Source organism: Camelus ferus, chromosome 1 (genome assembly GCF_009834535.1).
Source record: "Camelus ferus isolate YT-003-E chromosome 1, BCGSAC_Cfer_1.0, whole genome shotgun sequence".
Taxonomy (NCBI): domain Eukaryota; kingdom Metazoa; phylum Chordata; class Mammalia; order Artiodactyla; family Camelidae; genus Camelus; species Camelus ferus.
Window position 1 is genome coordinate 81,269,662 of NC_045696.1, and position 14,535 is coordinate 81,284,196.

A 14,535-nucleotide genomic window follows, 5' to 3' on the forward strand; every position below is an offset into this window, starting at 1 on the left:
TGAGCCAAGTTGTAAGAAGAAGCCCCATCGTTACATATTGTCTAATGGTCATACCTCCTCTACCATTTTAATCCCCCTTCCCCGACCCCGATTAGCATCTTTGCTGGTCTATATGGCAGGCTTGCTGGAGTGACCCACATATTCATTCCTGAGAATTCTGAGCTCCTGCTCACCATGCCTTTTCTCGGGCTTGAAAAAAAAAGGTAGCACATCAAAAGACTCTAGTGCAGCCTGAGGGTAGAAGAAGCTGAGGACCAGATCCAGGAATTAATTATTAAGGTAGAAGAAAAAGTTGAATCCACAATTCAAGCCTGATTGGGAGGGAATGAGACTCTGAAACTTGGAATGGAGACTTCATGCACTTGCAAGCGTGAAACCACTGATCCCCGGAATCCTCTGAGCCCACAGAAGTGGTCTCCCCATCTTGCTTACAGATACTGAACAGATCTTGGATTCTGACCTGGCTTCCCTTGTGATTTTCATACATTGCCTTCATTTGATGATCAATCACCTTAGCTTTTCATTGTCTGTCTTTACTACATCAGTGGCTCACAGCAAAAGCCATCTGATTCTATTTTTTTAAACTACTGTTTCCTCAAGACCACTCAAAAGTCAGAAATATTGGACTCACCAGTGTGTTCCCTGGCACCTGTATCCTACTCCAGTTCCCCGCTAGGGAACATGTTGACAGTGACACTGCGATGGCGTGCCAGAGGCTATCAGTGAGCCACCTGCCACCAGTGACAGGAGTCTCATTGACAGCTACTCAGAGAGCCTGTCTCCTCAGGCCATTCCTGGTACCAACTGTCTTAGGTGGGGTTTCCCCAGAAACAGTTGGAGATTTATAGGTAGGAATTTTACTGTGGAGTGCTCTTAGGATCTACCCCTGTGAAGAAAGTAGCATTGTGCAGAAGAAGGAGTTTAACTGCACTACAGACTCAGCAAAGACCTCGGCCATCCCGGAGAGAGGTCAGGGGCTGAGCGGGCTCCTCAGAGTTGCTTGACTTTAAGACTAAAGCAACTGAGCCTTTATACTCCTGTGTCAACCAGCCATTGAATTTGGCTGTCTCCAGGAGGAAGCGTGACCTTGGGCTGAGGACAGTTCCCAGAGAGGGCCTAGGCTGAGAGCTGTCAGGGACTCTGGTCTTGAAAGAAGAGGGTGCACTTCAGGATCAGTGGTAGATAGGTGATGGATAGATGGATGTGACCGCAACATTGGATCTGGAAACAACAGCTTACTACATATTCCATGCTGTGATTTTTTTCCCCCATTTCATTTGATCCATTTTCATGGTTCTTATGGTACACATTTTGAAAATCACAGTATTGGATACGATCAGGAAGTTAGTGTAGGATGCTGTGAAAACACAAAGGTAAGGGCACTTGTCTGCAATTAGGAAATTTAAGAAGTCTTCCCCAATAAAGGCGAGATCAAATCTAAGCTAAGCGCGAAGAGGTAAAAACACTCTACCTGTGTGAGTCCTTGGACAAGGAGACCTGGTGGGAGTCGGGGGAGTGTCTGCATTTTTCACAACCCTAGTTTGCTCTGCTGGAAACAAAGGTATTTCGGTGACCTAGATGTGAAAAAATTCTCTCTTCCAGGCTTGCCTCAAGCTAGCAGCTCTAAGGCCATCTTGCTGTAGGAAAGAACAGCAATAGCAGAGCCCAGGCTTGCATGGCCATTTCAGACAAAACAGCTGTTTTTCTCTTGTATTTATTTTAGGGAGGAGGTAAAGGGGTGCAGTCACCCCTGTGTCTGCAGCGGGGCAGGGGTTGGGGGTGGGTATGGCTTCCAGGACCTGCCTTGGATAGCAAAATCTGTGATGCTCAAGTCCCGTATGTAAAATAGCAGAGTATTTGTATGTAACCTATGCACATTCTCCTGTAAAGTTTAAATCACCTCTAGATAACTTACAATACCTAATGCAATATGAATACTACATGATGTAAATAGTTGTAAATACAATGTGAATGCTGTGTAAATAGTTGCTGGCAGGAGCATACACCCAAGTTTTACTTTTTGGAACTTTTCAGAATATTTTCTCAAATATTTTCTATCTACAGTTGTTTGCATACGTGGATGTGGAACCTGCGGGTATAGAAAGCTGAGGTGCAGTAACCCTTGAGTGGTTTAGATTTCTCCGCGATGTGGATTATTTTGTATGGAAGAAGAGTCAGCACAGTTCTTTGCCCCAAACAAAAGGTGAAAGAAAAGAAGGGGAGCAGAGTGGGTCTGGAAGTCTGTCCAAGCCCCGGGAGAGACTGCGTCCTCCTGTTGTTGAACCCACGGTCACGTGGCTGACACACAGTGAGGCCAAACAAACCAGAACATTGGAGCTTGGGGCAGAGAAAGGTTTATTGCAAGAGCCAAGCAAGGAAGACGGCTGGTTTGTGTTGAGAGGACCCAAACTCCCCGATGGCTTTCAGGCAAGGGTTTTAAAGACAGTGTTAGAGGAGAGGGTCGTAGGATGCGGGGTCAGCTCGTGGGCTGCCTTCTGCTTGATTTGTGGCGAGGTAACTAGGTGATGTGTCGGGAATCTCAACTTTCTGGTTCCAACTAGTCTGGGATCTACACACTTGTGGTCAGAATGTAGTCACCATCCTCCACCTGGTGGGGATCAGTTTCTGCAGACCAACTCAAAGATAAGCGTCAGATAGTTATCTACGTCCCTTCAGGAAGAACCAGGTGTCCTGAGGCTGGATTGTACTCACCGTTGACTGCTTGAGCGTGCTCTTTGGAACTTGGGGGAAGCCTAGGAAACTAAAGCCTTTTTATACAAACAAGAAGTGGGAGACACACAGGAGCTTTTGTACCCAGGAAGGCCCTGTAGAGTCCTGCTGGGTTTCAATCCCCGCTTTTTTCGATACTCCTCTGTCTGGAGAGGAATAGGTGCAGGGACAGAAAGGGAATAAAGTTTTGGATAGAGAGGTTAATTTATAAACTCAACAGAGGAACTTGGTTTTATGGGAACTCGGTTTCACACCAGCCTAGTGCACCCCGGCTCTCCCTGATTTAATTTTTTCGTCTTTTTTTTTTTTTAAGCAGTTTCTTTGTTTTTGGGTTTTTTCTTATTGTTTTTTGTTTGTTTGTTCTTTGTTTTTTGGGGGGAAGCAGGTAATTAGGTTTTGTTTGTTTGTTTATTACAAAATTTAATGGAGGTGCTGGGGGTTAAACCCAGGATTTTGCGCATGCTAAGCATGCACTCTGCTGCTGACCTATACCCTAACCCCACTTCCTCTTTTCTTTTGGAGGGTCTTTTTATACTTGAGGACATGATTGAGGCTTTGGGTCCTACTGGAACACAAATTTCATTTTTCAGTTTATAATCTGTTTTTGTTATTGTTGGTGATTTCAGTAGAAAAAAAATTGCTTCATTGAAATGACTCAGCAACTGCAATCTGAAAAGATGTTTTTTCCTAATTTTTGTGGATAAAAAGTTTTAACTCTTTGTCTCCTTTAAAGTTGATTTTCCCCAATAACTTAATTTTTAGTCCTTGGTTGAATATGTATTTTAGATCCAAGTTAAGTAGATTCTATGATTATATTGTTAATTTCTCCTATAAATGGAAATAAATTAAAATTAGGAATAGGATTGAATTTTCACTCCAAAATTCTCTTGTAATAATAAATCCTTCCTGTTGCCCTGTGAAACAAAGATGAATGGTTCATGTTTAATTCAGGTAAAGTAAAATATGAAAAGATTTGTTTAAAAAATTGTTTATACAAGTGGCCTCTAGGCACATGAACAGTTGCTTAACATCACTAATTATCCAAGAAATGCAAATCAAAACTACAATGACTTCACCTCGCCTCACACCAGTCAGAATGGCCATCATTAAAAAGTCCATAAACAGTAAATGCTGGAGAGGCTGTGGAGAAAAGAGAACCCCCTACACTGTTGGTGGGAAGGTAGTTTGATGCAGCTATTATGGAAAACAGTATAGAGATTCTTTAAAAAACTAAAAATAGACTGACTTATCCTATGATCCAACAATCCCACTCTTGGGCATATATCCAGAGAAAACTCTAATTCAAAAATATACATTCACTGCAATATTCATAACAGCACTGTTTACAATAGCCAAGACATGGAAGCAACCTAAATGTCCATCGACAGATGACTGGATAAAGAAGTGGGATGGATATATATATATATATAATCTCCACAAACACACAATGGAATACTACTCAGCCATAAAAAAGAATAAGTCAGTGCCATTTTTTGCAACACAGATGGACCTAGAGATGATCATACTAAGTGAAGTAAGTCAAAAAGGGAAAGACAAATATCATATGATATCACTTATATGTGGAATGTAAAAAAATGACACAAATGAACTTATTTACAAAACAGAAACAGACTCACAGGCATAGAAAACAAACTTATGGTTACCAAAGGGAAAAGGGGTCGGGATGGATAAATTGGGAGTTTGAGATTTGCAGATACTACTATATACAAAACAGATAAACAACAAGGTCCTACTGTATAGCACAGGGAACTATATGCAATAGATTGTGATTACCTATAATGAAAAAGAATATATATATATATATATATATATATATATATATATATATATGTATATATACACACATACACACACACATACCTACATACACACACACACACACATATATATATATATATAAAATTGAATCACTATGCTGTTCAGTAGAAACTAACACAACATTGTAAATCAAATATATATCAATCAATAAATAAAGTTTAAATTTTGATGATGAGAATTTCCAATTTGGAGCTGGATGGCAGGAGTGGAATAGATGAGAAAGGGATCCTAGGTTTAGATCCTCATTGTGAGGTTTTGGCCTCGTCTCTAAAAGAAGGTGATTGGATTAGACACCTTAGAGGCTTTTCCTACTCAATTTATTTGTGACTTTATGAAGTTGCCTCTTTAATCACTGTCTTAACAATGACTGTGCCTCAGGTTTTTGGTGATCTTTAGGTCAGCTGATTGCTAGCCATTCCGTCAAAATCTGCCCTCATCTGGATCCTAATTTGGTTTGGCATTCTCCAGTGATATAAAAGGCAACTCACGCTGGGCAGCCTCCTTTGCGGTCCTCCCCCATCAAAGGCTGACAGCTCAGCAGCCTTCCTGTTCCAGAACACAGGACGCCCTTGCCTGGGACTGAGCTGAGGCTGCTAATTGTTCCACCTCCAGGATCTCATTTAAGCCCAACTGCCATCCCCAAGGTGTATTATTCAGTCATCTGTCAGACACATTGAGAACCGTTACTTCAGGTTGGAAGTGAAATATAAATTGGAGAAGTAGGTTATTTTTTTTCCCAGTGTTGCCTTCAATGACATTATGGCAGTTACTAAAACAAAAACAATCATCTACCTGAAGTTCACGAAAGTCACAGACATTTATATTTAATTCAAACCAAGAACTGCCCAGTGCCCAATGCCGTTTACATGTGAAATGTAAAGTGTATCCCTACATCCTATTCGCTCCCTGGCTGCTGATGGAAAGAACTAAGTATTGACATGTCCTTGTAACAAATTCTTCACTCAAAAAAGAGTCCTGTTGCTTAAGGAGTTAAAAATGTAGTGTAACATCTCTCAAACTGTGTGCTGGCAGAGGTGCCTCAGGGACTCCCACAGGGGAAGAGTGGGATTTGGGACGAGATTTGGCTGGTCAAGTCCCTGCCTGAGCCAGGAAGATTCTATTTAAGATTCTGGGTGGGAAAAGATTCTGCTGCACATGAAACCAGAGGGGAAGCATGAGAGAGAGGCAAGGAAAAACAGAGGGAAAGGGTGAGCCCTGGTCCTTTGGGCTCAATGCCACAGTAGAAACAAGGACATGCTCATTAGCAGCACAGAGGCCAGGAGCGATTGACAGTGAGGCTTCACAGGAGGTGATGGTTGAGTTGAATCTAGAAAGTGAGTAAGTTTACTGCAGAGTCTGGCATGAAGGGCATCCTTGGCCAAGAAAACACTATCAGAGAGGCAAGAAACAATACAATAGTTTTGGAGAACACAAACAGTTTAGTGTCAAGGACCACACGATAAGAGCAGGTTGGCCCCTACCAAGGTGGTGTGGCTCAGTTCTTAAAGGTCCCTGCAAGACATACCTAGGCGTTCCCCTTCCCTGGCTGCATGGCACCATTGAAGGAATTTCAGCGGTCATATCAGCTAGACCTTCTGTGTTTATCTGTGGTTCCCCTGCCCTCCTTCAGTGCTATAGCAGAGAAATGGCTAATGTTTAAGGTCTGGTTTGAGGCCCTTACTTTAAAGACTTTCTATTCCCAATGAGAAGTTTCTGATTCCTTTGTTAAGTCATCATTACAGCATCATACTCTTAATGGGACAGACAACCCTGGAGGTCATTCAGTGTTAATCAACAGAGGGTGCTGTTGCCACTTCTCCTTTGAGTGAGCTTGACCCAGGCTCTGCAGGAGGTTAGTATGGCTGGTCCCTGGGCACTAAATACCAACAGTACTACTCTCCCCACTCAGTCACTGTAAAAACTAATTTTCCTTGGGGTGGAAGGGGAGGTGTTAACAATGATATGTACTGCCCCCCACCTCCAACCATTGAGCTCAGTCTCCCCACATGTTGCAGATGGAGAAACTAGGGCCCTGATGGGTTACGTCATTTGCCCTCAATGAACCACCTGGTCAGGGGCAGACCCAGGCCTGTGGAACTCCAGTCCAGGGCTCTTTGTGTGGTAACACTTCAGCCCCATCCGTCAGTTTCTTGAAAGTTGAAATATGGATGCAGGCTGTGCCTGGCCCCATATTGGATTACTGATTTAATGTCTTCTTTGTGCTCTTTCTTGAGTGAGGAGGAAAGAAAGGGAGCAGAATGGGAGTTGAAAGTGAAGGAAGCACTATTGGAATCAGAGTAGCTACACAGGGAAAGCTGAGCTATATGAGAAGGAAAGGGACCGGCAACAGCACCAAACCTGTCCTCTCTTCCCAGCTTCCAGGAGACATGCCTCCATCACCTACTGATGTTCATCCACAAACGTGTCACCTCATCTACAGGATCGGCCCCACTCCAGGCACTGGAAATACGATGATGAGACATTTAAAATTAATCACAAGACAGACCCATGCATAATTTTAGCCAGCATCTGCTGGTGCCTGTTCTGTGCCTGGTACTGTCAAGCTCTTTGTACACATTATCTCTTTTAATCCTCCCTGCAATACTGTGAGTTATATTATTATTATTATTGCCATTTTTCAGATGAGGAAACTGAGGCCTAGAAGATTAAGGGACTTGCCTAAAGTTATGCGGCTGGGATTTGAATCCAGCTGATCTTGGAAGGTATATTGTACTGGCTGATAGCCATGGTAGGTATTTTAGAAGCCACAGATAAAATCCACTTAGAAGTGATGGGTACTGACCATCTTCACTATTCTCTGAGAGCCAGATGGATACTTGGTGTTTCTCAAGGAGCAGGTGCAGAGAAATCTCTTCTGGGATTGCCCCCTCACCACACCCTGTTCCCTTCCGATTCCATGTGGTCAGGTGGTAGATGCTTCACTGTGGCTCCAAAGACCAGAGGGGAAGCAGTTATTTATGGGCAATACTATCTCTTTGGTCACAAATTTGGGTTGATTGCTATCTGTTTTATTTTAGGCCACCTGTTAAGATACAGGTAAATTAACAGTCTCAAGTGAATAGTAGCAAAATCATATCCAGTTGAGACTGTTACGATACGAGATATTTTAATAATCATGGAAATGAAAGTTTCCTTACATAGTGTTTCCCAACCAAGCAAATACTTGTGTCTCCTCCACTCAGATCTAGCTCCCCTTCCATAGAAATTCACCTCTCCCTCAAGCCCTTACCAAACACCTTGGAGAGGAAGTAGAACCAAATTAGTCAACAATTGTCTTTTTTATTTGACTTGACAACCACTATAAAAATAAACCCAAAAGACAAAGTGATGGAGATGCTTTACAAAATAAACATTAGGGATTGATCTTCAAAGCATTTGAGATTTCTATGTGTGTATGTGTGTGCACTTGTGTGTGTGTCTGCCTTCCCCTTTGGTGCTCTGTAACATTAATCTGCATAATTGTTCTTTACAGCTGGAATCTAATGCTAACATTGCTCATCAGAATTAAAGTCTTTAAATTTTTTTTTTTTTCTTTACAGGGTCGTCATGTCAAAACGGGCCAGCTTGCTGCCATTAAGGTTATGGATGTCACAGGGGTAACGTATCTTTATCTTGCCATCTCATAGCTATATATTTGTAATAGAGAAATTAGTGATAGAGATAATAATCACTTTTTGGAAATAGAATCTTTTAAAACATCTGAGACCTTTCCCTACTTGTGCTTAACATACAAAGTTAAGAGTATTCAGCAGCTGACCGAGATGACCATGAGTAAATCCTTCTAATTAAATTAGATGCCTACGCTGCCTTATGTAGTCAAAGAGAAGAACAATGTGTGCCAATAATTTACATAAACACAACCAAGGACATTTGCATATGAAGACAGAGTAGGATTTGAAGGTATTAAAAGAATAATACTGAGATTACACAGAAGAGGTGGGTCTTAACAGTTTTCCCCAAAGTCTACCTAACGCTGGAGTAGACAAGAGTTTGGATAGCTCTGAAACCCTAGTAGGATATGTAACATGAATGTTTTCCTCCCCAAAATATTATCGACCAAATAATCACAATAACCACAAATATTTATTTATTAGTGAGCAACACTGAAACAAATTTTCTGCCTGGATGATCAAAAGCAATCTAAGGAATAGAATTTATTTTAAATACAATCTTATGCTTTCAATCTTTTTTTGCCAGATTTGTTTAAAATATTATAATGTCTTTTCTAGAGTACAGAGCAAAAATCAGACTTGAAAGGACTCACTGGACTTCAAAAACATGTTAATAATTTTCTATTGTCCTGGGGATTTTTCTAAGATGTCTGTCAGCTGTACATTAAAGCTAAAAGACCAAAGTCTTCCATTTGGCCCAGAAGTGGATTACTTAATATAAAGAGAGGTAGAATGAATGGGTCACACAAAGGTATCAAGAACCAGGATGCAAATAGGGAAAACAGTATGTCATTAAGTCAGACTTCAATTTCACACCTTCTCTGGTCCAGTGATAAATATACACTACATGCTACACATTAACCATGATACTGATTTCACTAATTTAATTCATACCACCATTGTACTGACTTCCTTTCCTTACTCATTGTTACTTATTATCTGAATTCCTCTTTAAATTATATGCATTTTAATTAGATGCATTTATTAACAAGTAAAAAATTTTATCCCCATGTGTTTATAAGCAACCACCCAGATAAAGTAAACCTTCCCTTTTTTGGCCCTAAATGCACTAGTCAACTTTCAGAGGTTGCAAACCAGTTCAAATATTTAATCCCAGTTAGTTTATTAATTCCTCTGGCCTTTACTAAGTAAGAAAATGCACGTAGATTATATTAATTAGGGTTAGGTTCTGCCACTTGCAAGAGAAAACTCAAAAGAACACAGGCTTAAGCACGATGAAAGCTTTACGCTCTCTCATGTTAGAGGAGTCTAGAGTAACAGCCCAGGGGTGTATGGCAGCGTGTGGTGGAGCAGGAGGGTGTTTTTATCTTTCTGGTCCCTCATTCTACACAAGGCTTCCATACTTACAGTTTTTTGCATGACTCAACGTGTTGAATTTCCATTGATCACATTCTTTAGCAGGTAAAAAAAAAAAAAAAAAGAAGAGGAGGAGAGTGGTTGGGAGAAGGGTACAGAAGACAGTCCCTTCCAGTGAAATTTTTTCTGCTTATGTGCAGCATTTCTACGTCTGTTTTTATTGCCTATACCTACCTGCAAGGGAAGCTGGGGAGTGTAGTCTTTCATTCCACCAGGGTGTCCAGTTAATTTGGGTTCTATTATTAGTCAGGAATGAAGGGAGAATGGTAGTTACTTGTATTGTTAATCAGCAGGGGTCTGACACAAAAGTGAAGACCAGATACTCTCAGTCTCTACACAGAAACCCACTAGAAGTGTGTAAATATTTTACAAAGCTCCCGCCACAAAACATATAAGAATGTATTTTGCAAACTTGCTGAAGTCGTACTACAGTATTTCCCTTTGTTTGAATAGGATCTCCACATAATGCAATACACTTGGCAGTTGAGCAGCTAATGGATGTGGATGGAGGCCAAGACATTCATGCTGTAGATTTCTGTTGTGTGGTTCTGCAGAACTACAGTTGAGTTCCGCTGACATCATTAACCACAGTACATGAGTGTACACAGAGCTATGTACTGATACACAAAGTGTGACTTGAGAGCACGGAATATCACTTTTTTCCGGTTCTATTTGTGAGACTTCAAATTGCTCAGAAAACATTTACTACTGCTAGACCACGTTGCTTGGAATCAAAAAAGTTACACAACAATTTATCTCAGAGTGTGTATTTTCAGTTTAAGGAGTGTCAGCCTTTCTAAGCTGGGTTTCACAAGGCAACTGAGTCCTACAGAAAATGACTTAGAGGCCATTTTCTTAGTTCTCCCAAGGATGATAGAGAGCTAGCACCATTTTCAGTGCATAGGAGAGTCAGCCCATTGCATACAATGGATGCTTTATAGTATTTAGGCTTAATTCTCTTGGGGAACCTCTTTTGAAAGGGCTGGATAGTCCCTGATTCAGGCACATCATCGGCCATTGTATAACCACTGACCCTTAACAAAGACAGACAAGGATACACATCAGGAAATGGTTTTTTTTATTTCCCATGGTGTATGCTACAGCATCAAATGACTTTTGTATCACCCCCTTACACATCACAGTCAACATAAGATTTCCTTTGTGAAACTCATGTGGTGTCCTCAGAAAACAATCTATTTCATTTTGCCATGTTGTCTTTTGTGTATTATGGAATGCTGCAAAAGCTTCTTACCAATTATTATAATTGTGCTCATTATAGCTGCTCTGAGATGAATTCTCAAAGGTCGTCTTTGTTAATTGTTTGCAGTGATCTACTGCAAAGTTACTATAGTTTATTGTAATGAAATTGGTAAAGCTAGAAACTTGAAATCAATTTTTAAATGATTATTTTTATTCAATACCATTTTCTTTTCTAATAGAGAATAGTCACAGAGAAAACTGGATGTCATGCTGATGTTCTTCAGTTTAAGAGCTGAGACACTTCCAAATTTGCTAATATTTGCTTCGGAATTAGGGCTTAAACTCAGACTCAATCTTTGAAGTTCTTTCAGTTTCTGAAGTAATTATGAGAAGTCTGCATTTTTGTCACTTTCTGGGGGTCCCTTCCCAGCTGGATTTGTGTGCTCTAATCATGTAAACAAAACTGAGCCCTCCAGGGCAGTGTTCCTCGAAGTGGATGCCCAGCATATGTGGTCTGTGAGCACCCCTGGGCTGTTCATCAGAAATGCAGATTCCTGGGCTTGTGCGGAGTTTCTGTGTGGAGCCTCAGAACCTGCCTTTTCCACAAGCTCCTCAAGGGGCTTTGTGAACACCAGAGTCAGGGGAATACTTTTCTAGTGTCTGGCATGTACTGCTTTCTGGCCACCATGAAGAGACTATGATTCTCTGACATCCCTGCAAATAATTCCCATCTTCATTTGGACCAAAATTAATGGTGTAAACTAGTCCCTTTACAATGATACCCTGAAGCCCATATGGGACTTAATAAGATAATAATTCAATATCATAGACTTTCACCTTTACAATGACTGGTTGTGATCACATTACTCAGGACCTTTTGAGTTGTGGTACCAAAGCCCCCCTCAGACTGAATGAAGCTGAAAATAGAATTTATTGTCTTATGTATATTAAAAAAAAAAAAAACCTCAGGATCTAGGAAGTGACATGATTGATTAGGAATTTTGTGTCTCTCCATCTCTGGGCTCTGCTTTCTTTCCACCAGCAGCTCCAGGCTCATATTCTCATTACTTCATTACCCTTAGACCCGGCAAGAGTGCAAATCTGAATGTCTGGGGCCCTGCTTGGGTCATGCCACCATCCCAAAACCAATCCCTGTTTCTCTCCAGCCACATCTGGGTTGGGGTCTGACACTGGAACCTACCACGAGGACTAAGAGTTGTTAAGGAGGCTTCCTCAAAGGAAAACCTGAGAGCCATTGGAGCAAAGGGTAGGAAGGATGCTGTGCAGGCAAAAACAAGAGAATTATATTACCATGATATCACATTATTTCAATGTTGTGGATGTATTTAAAACTGGTTTAGTCCTTACACACAGTGCCTCTCTAGTTACTATTTTTTTGTATTTCGGCCCAAAATAGTAATAATGGTAGCTAACACTGATGGAGTGATTATCATGTGCCAGAACTCTTCAAAACACTTTCTCTGTATTGATTCATTGAATGCCCTCAACAACCACCAGACTCCATTGTAGTGATGAGAGAAGCAGGCATACGAAGTATCTTGCTCAATGTAACATGTAAATAGTGGAATGAATATTTCAGCCTGAGTATTTTAAGTCCACCCTATTACATCATCATAGATCTTCAATTAATATAGAAGGCTATTTACTGTTTAATTTAATGTGGTTTTTAAAATTAACTGTTATTTATTTGATAACCATTTTCTAAACACCTACTTTATGACAGACTGGAAATTCAAGGATGAAAAAGTGGTCCTTTGCCTGAAGGGGAACTCGTAATAATATAACCTTGCCCTAAATATTCATAAGTAAAGGTAATCCATGTTATAATAAAGTCATAAAACTCATAAATAAAATTACTTGTGAAGTTCAAGGTGACAGCGAGGGGTAGTCAGTAAGCCCAGGAGGACAATCAGACTAGGGGTGTTCCCGGCCAAGGAAACAGCCTGTGGCAAGGCATGGAGGCTGCAAGAGCGTGGAACACGTCCTGGAAATGATCACACAGTTTACTTTTAGGATTAAAAAAATGTGGAGAAGAGAGTGATACAAGATAAATCTGGACAAGTTAGGGCCAGGTCATGAAGAAACTGAACGCTGTGGCAAGGGCTTTACGAGGTTTTCGAACTTTTTAATTTTCCCAGAAGAGCCCTTAGATCAAATAGTCTTAGGCAAAAATCCAATACATAGAAGAGATAAAAGGAGGGGGATTGTTTTTCACAAGGGGTGGAAGGCTGGACGTCCTGGCCCCTTCCCCACACCACTGCTAGAGCCAGTGTGGGAGCCAGAAGTTAAACAGCAAAGGGATATGATGAGATTTGCCTACTAGGAGGATCCATTTTGAGCCCTGCTGGACTGAGTTTCTATTTCTGTCTTACTGAATTCCTGCAGGTGAAGCTTACGACCAGCCTGCATCTCCCTTTGAAGAATGAGGAAGTGGCCTTTGCCCAGTAGCTTCTGGTAGAGTGCTTTGCCCATAGTTAATGGGCTTATTGAATGTTGCTGAAACGGGACCAAAAAAAAAAAGAAAAAGAATCTTTTCATCTTGGGTTATTTGGAAGAATCAGGGGGACACACTGCTCCAGGCACATTCAGTTCCTCCCTCCCAAAGGGAGGCAGTTCAGTGGAGTGATTGGGAGCCCAGAATGTAATATTAATAGTAACAGCAACAACAGAGCCATGGTCCAAAATAAAAATTGCTAACGTTGATTGAGTGCTAATTATGTGCCAAGCAGTGTTCCTAGGACTTAATACAACATATATTAACTCATTTCATCCTTGAGAAAACTCTCATTAGGGGAACTGCTAATATATCCATTTTACAAATGAGGAATTAATTGAAAGCACAAAAATCCTTAATCACTTGCCCAAGCTCAGAAATGGCAGAGTTGGAATTCAGATCCAGTGGTCAGAGTGTGCCCACCTTCCCCACAGCCCTGTTATAAGAATGAGAGATGGGGTGCCAAATGAATGACAAGACTCCTAGGGTTAAAACTTATTTTTTCAATTCATAGTTCTCTTGGGAGCATGGCCTTCAGATTCAGATAGAGCTGGATTCACACTCCACTCTGCTCTTTCCTGACGTTGGGCAAATTTTTAAACTTTTCTGAGTCTCACTTCTCTTACCTGTTAGGTGGGAATACAAACATTGCAAACTTGTTTTGAGACTAAAATTATATAATACCTAGTGCCTGGCACATAACAGTTCCTCAATAAATACTAGTCCTGGTAAGAGACAGTGAAGGGCGGAATGGGGCAGGCAGCATGACTGAAGAGGGTGTTACAGTGCGCATTGGACTTGTGTAGCTGTACAGGGGGATGGGAGCCTGTCCAAGAACGACGTGCCACGCATGCTGTAGTTACCATGTGTGGGTTAGTTCATTGTTAATATGGTCAGTCGTCTGACTCAGCCCTGTCTTCAGCACCTCAGCTACAAAGTTACTAGTCTTACTGAACCATAGGCAGCTGTCAGAATGACCTAATGTTGAGCAGGATCTAGGAGAGAAAGCGAGGCTAGATTCCAGAAGCTGGAGGATGAAATCACAGTAGTGCATGCATTCATTCACTTAAGAATGAATGAGTGTGCTATGCTCTGGGGCGAGAGCAGTGAATAAGGCAGACACGGGCACTATCTTCTGTAATCTTACCTTCCAGCACTGAGTGAAAGACATTTGACAAACAG

The 14,535-nt window shown here is 41.2% G+C and overlaps 1 protein-coding gene across 8 annotated transcripts in view; it reads left to right on the forward strand.

Annotated features, from left to right (window-relative positions):
* TNIK (TRAF2 and NCK interacting kinase) overlaps positions 1-14,535 on the forward strand; it is a 362,683-nt gene that overhangs the window by 200,528 nt on the left and 147,620 nt on the right. For all 8 annotated transcript variants that reach the window (XM_032484363.1, XM_014562072.2, XM_006188085.3 and 5 more), the window contains one exon: positions 8,130-8,186. In XM_032484363.1, the coding sequence (XP_032340254.1) occupies positions 8,130-8,186 (57 nt within the window). The remainder of the gene's footprint in view (positions 1-8,129; positions 8,187-14,535) is intronic.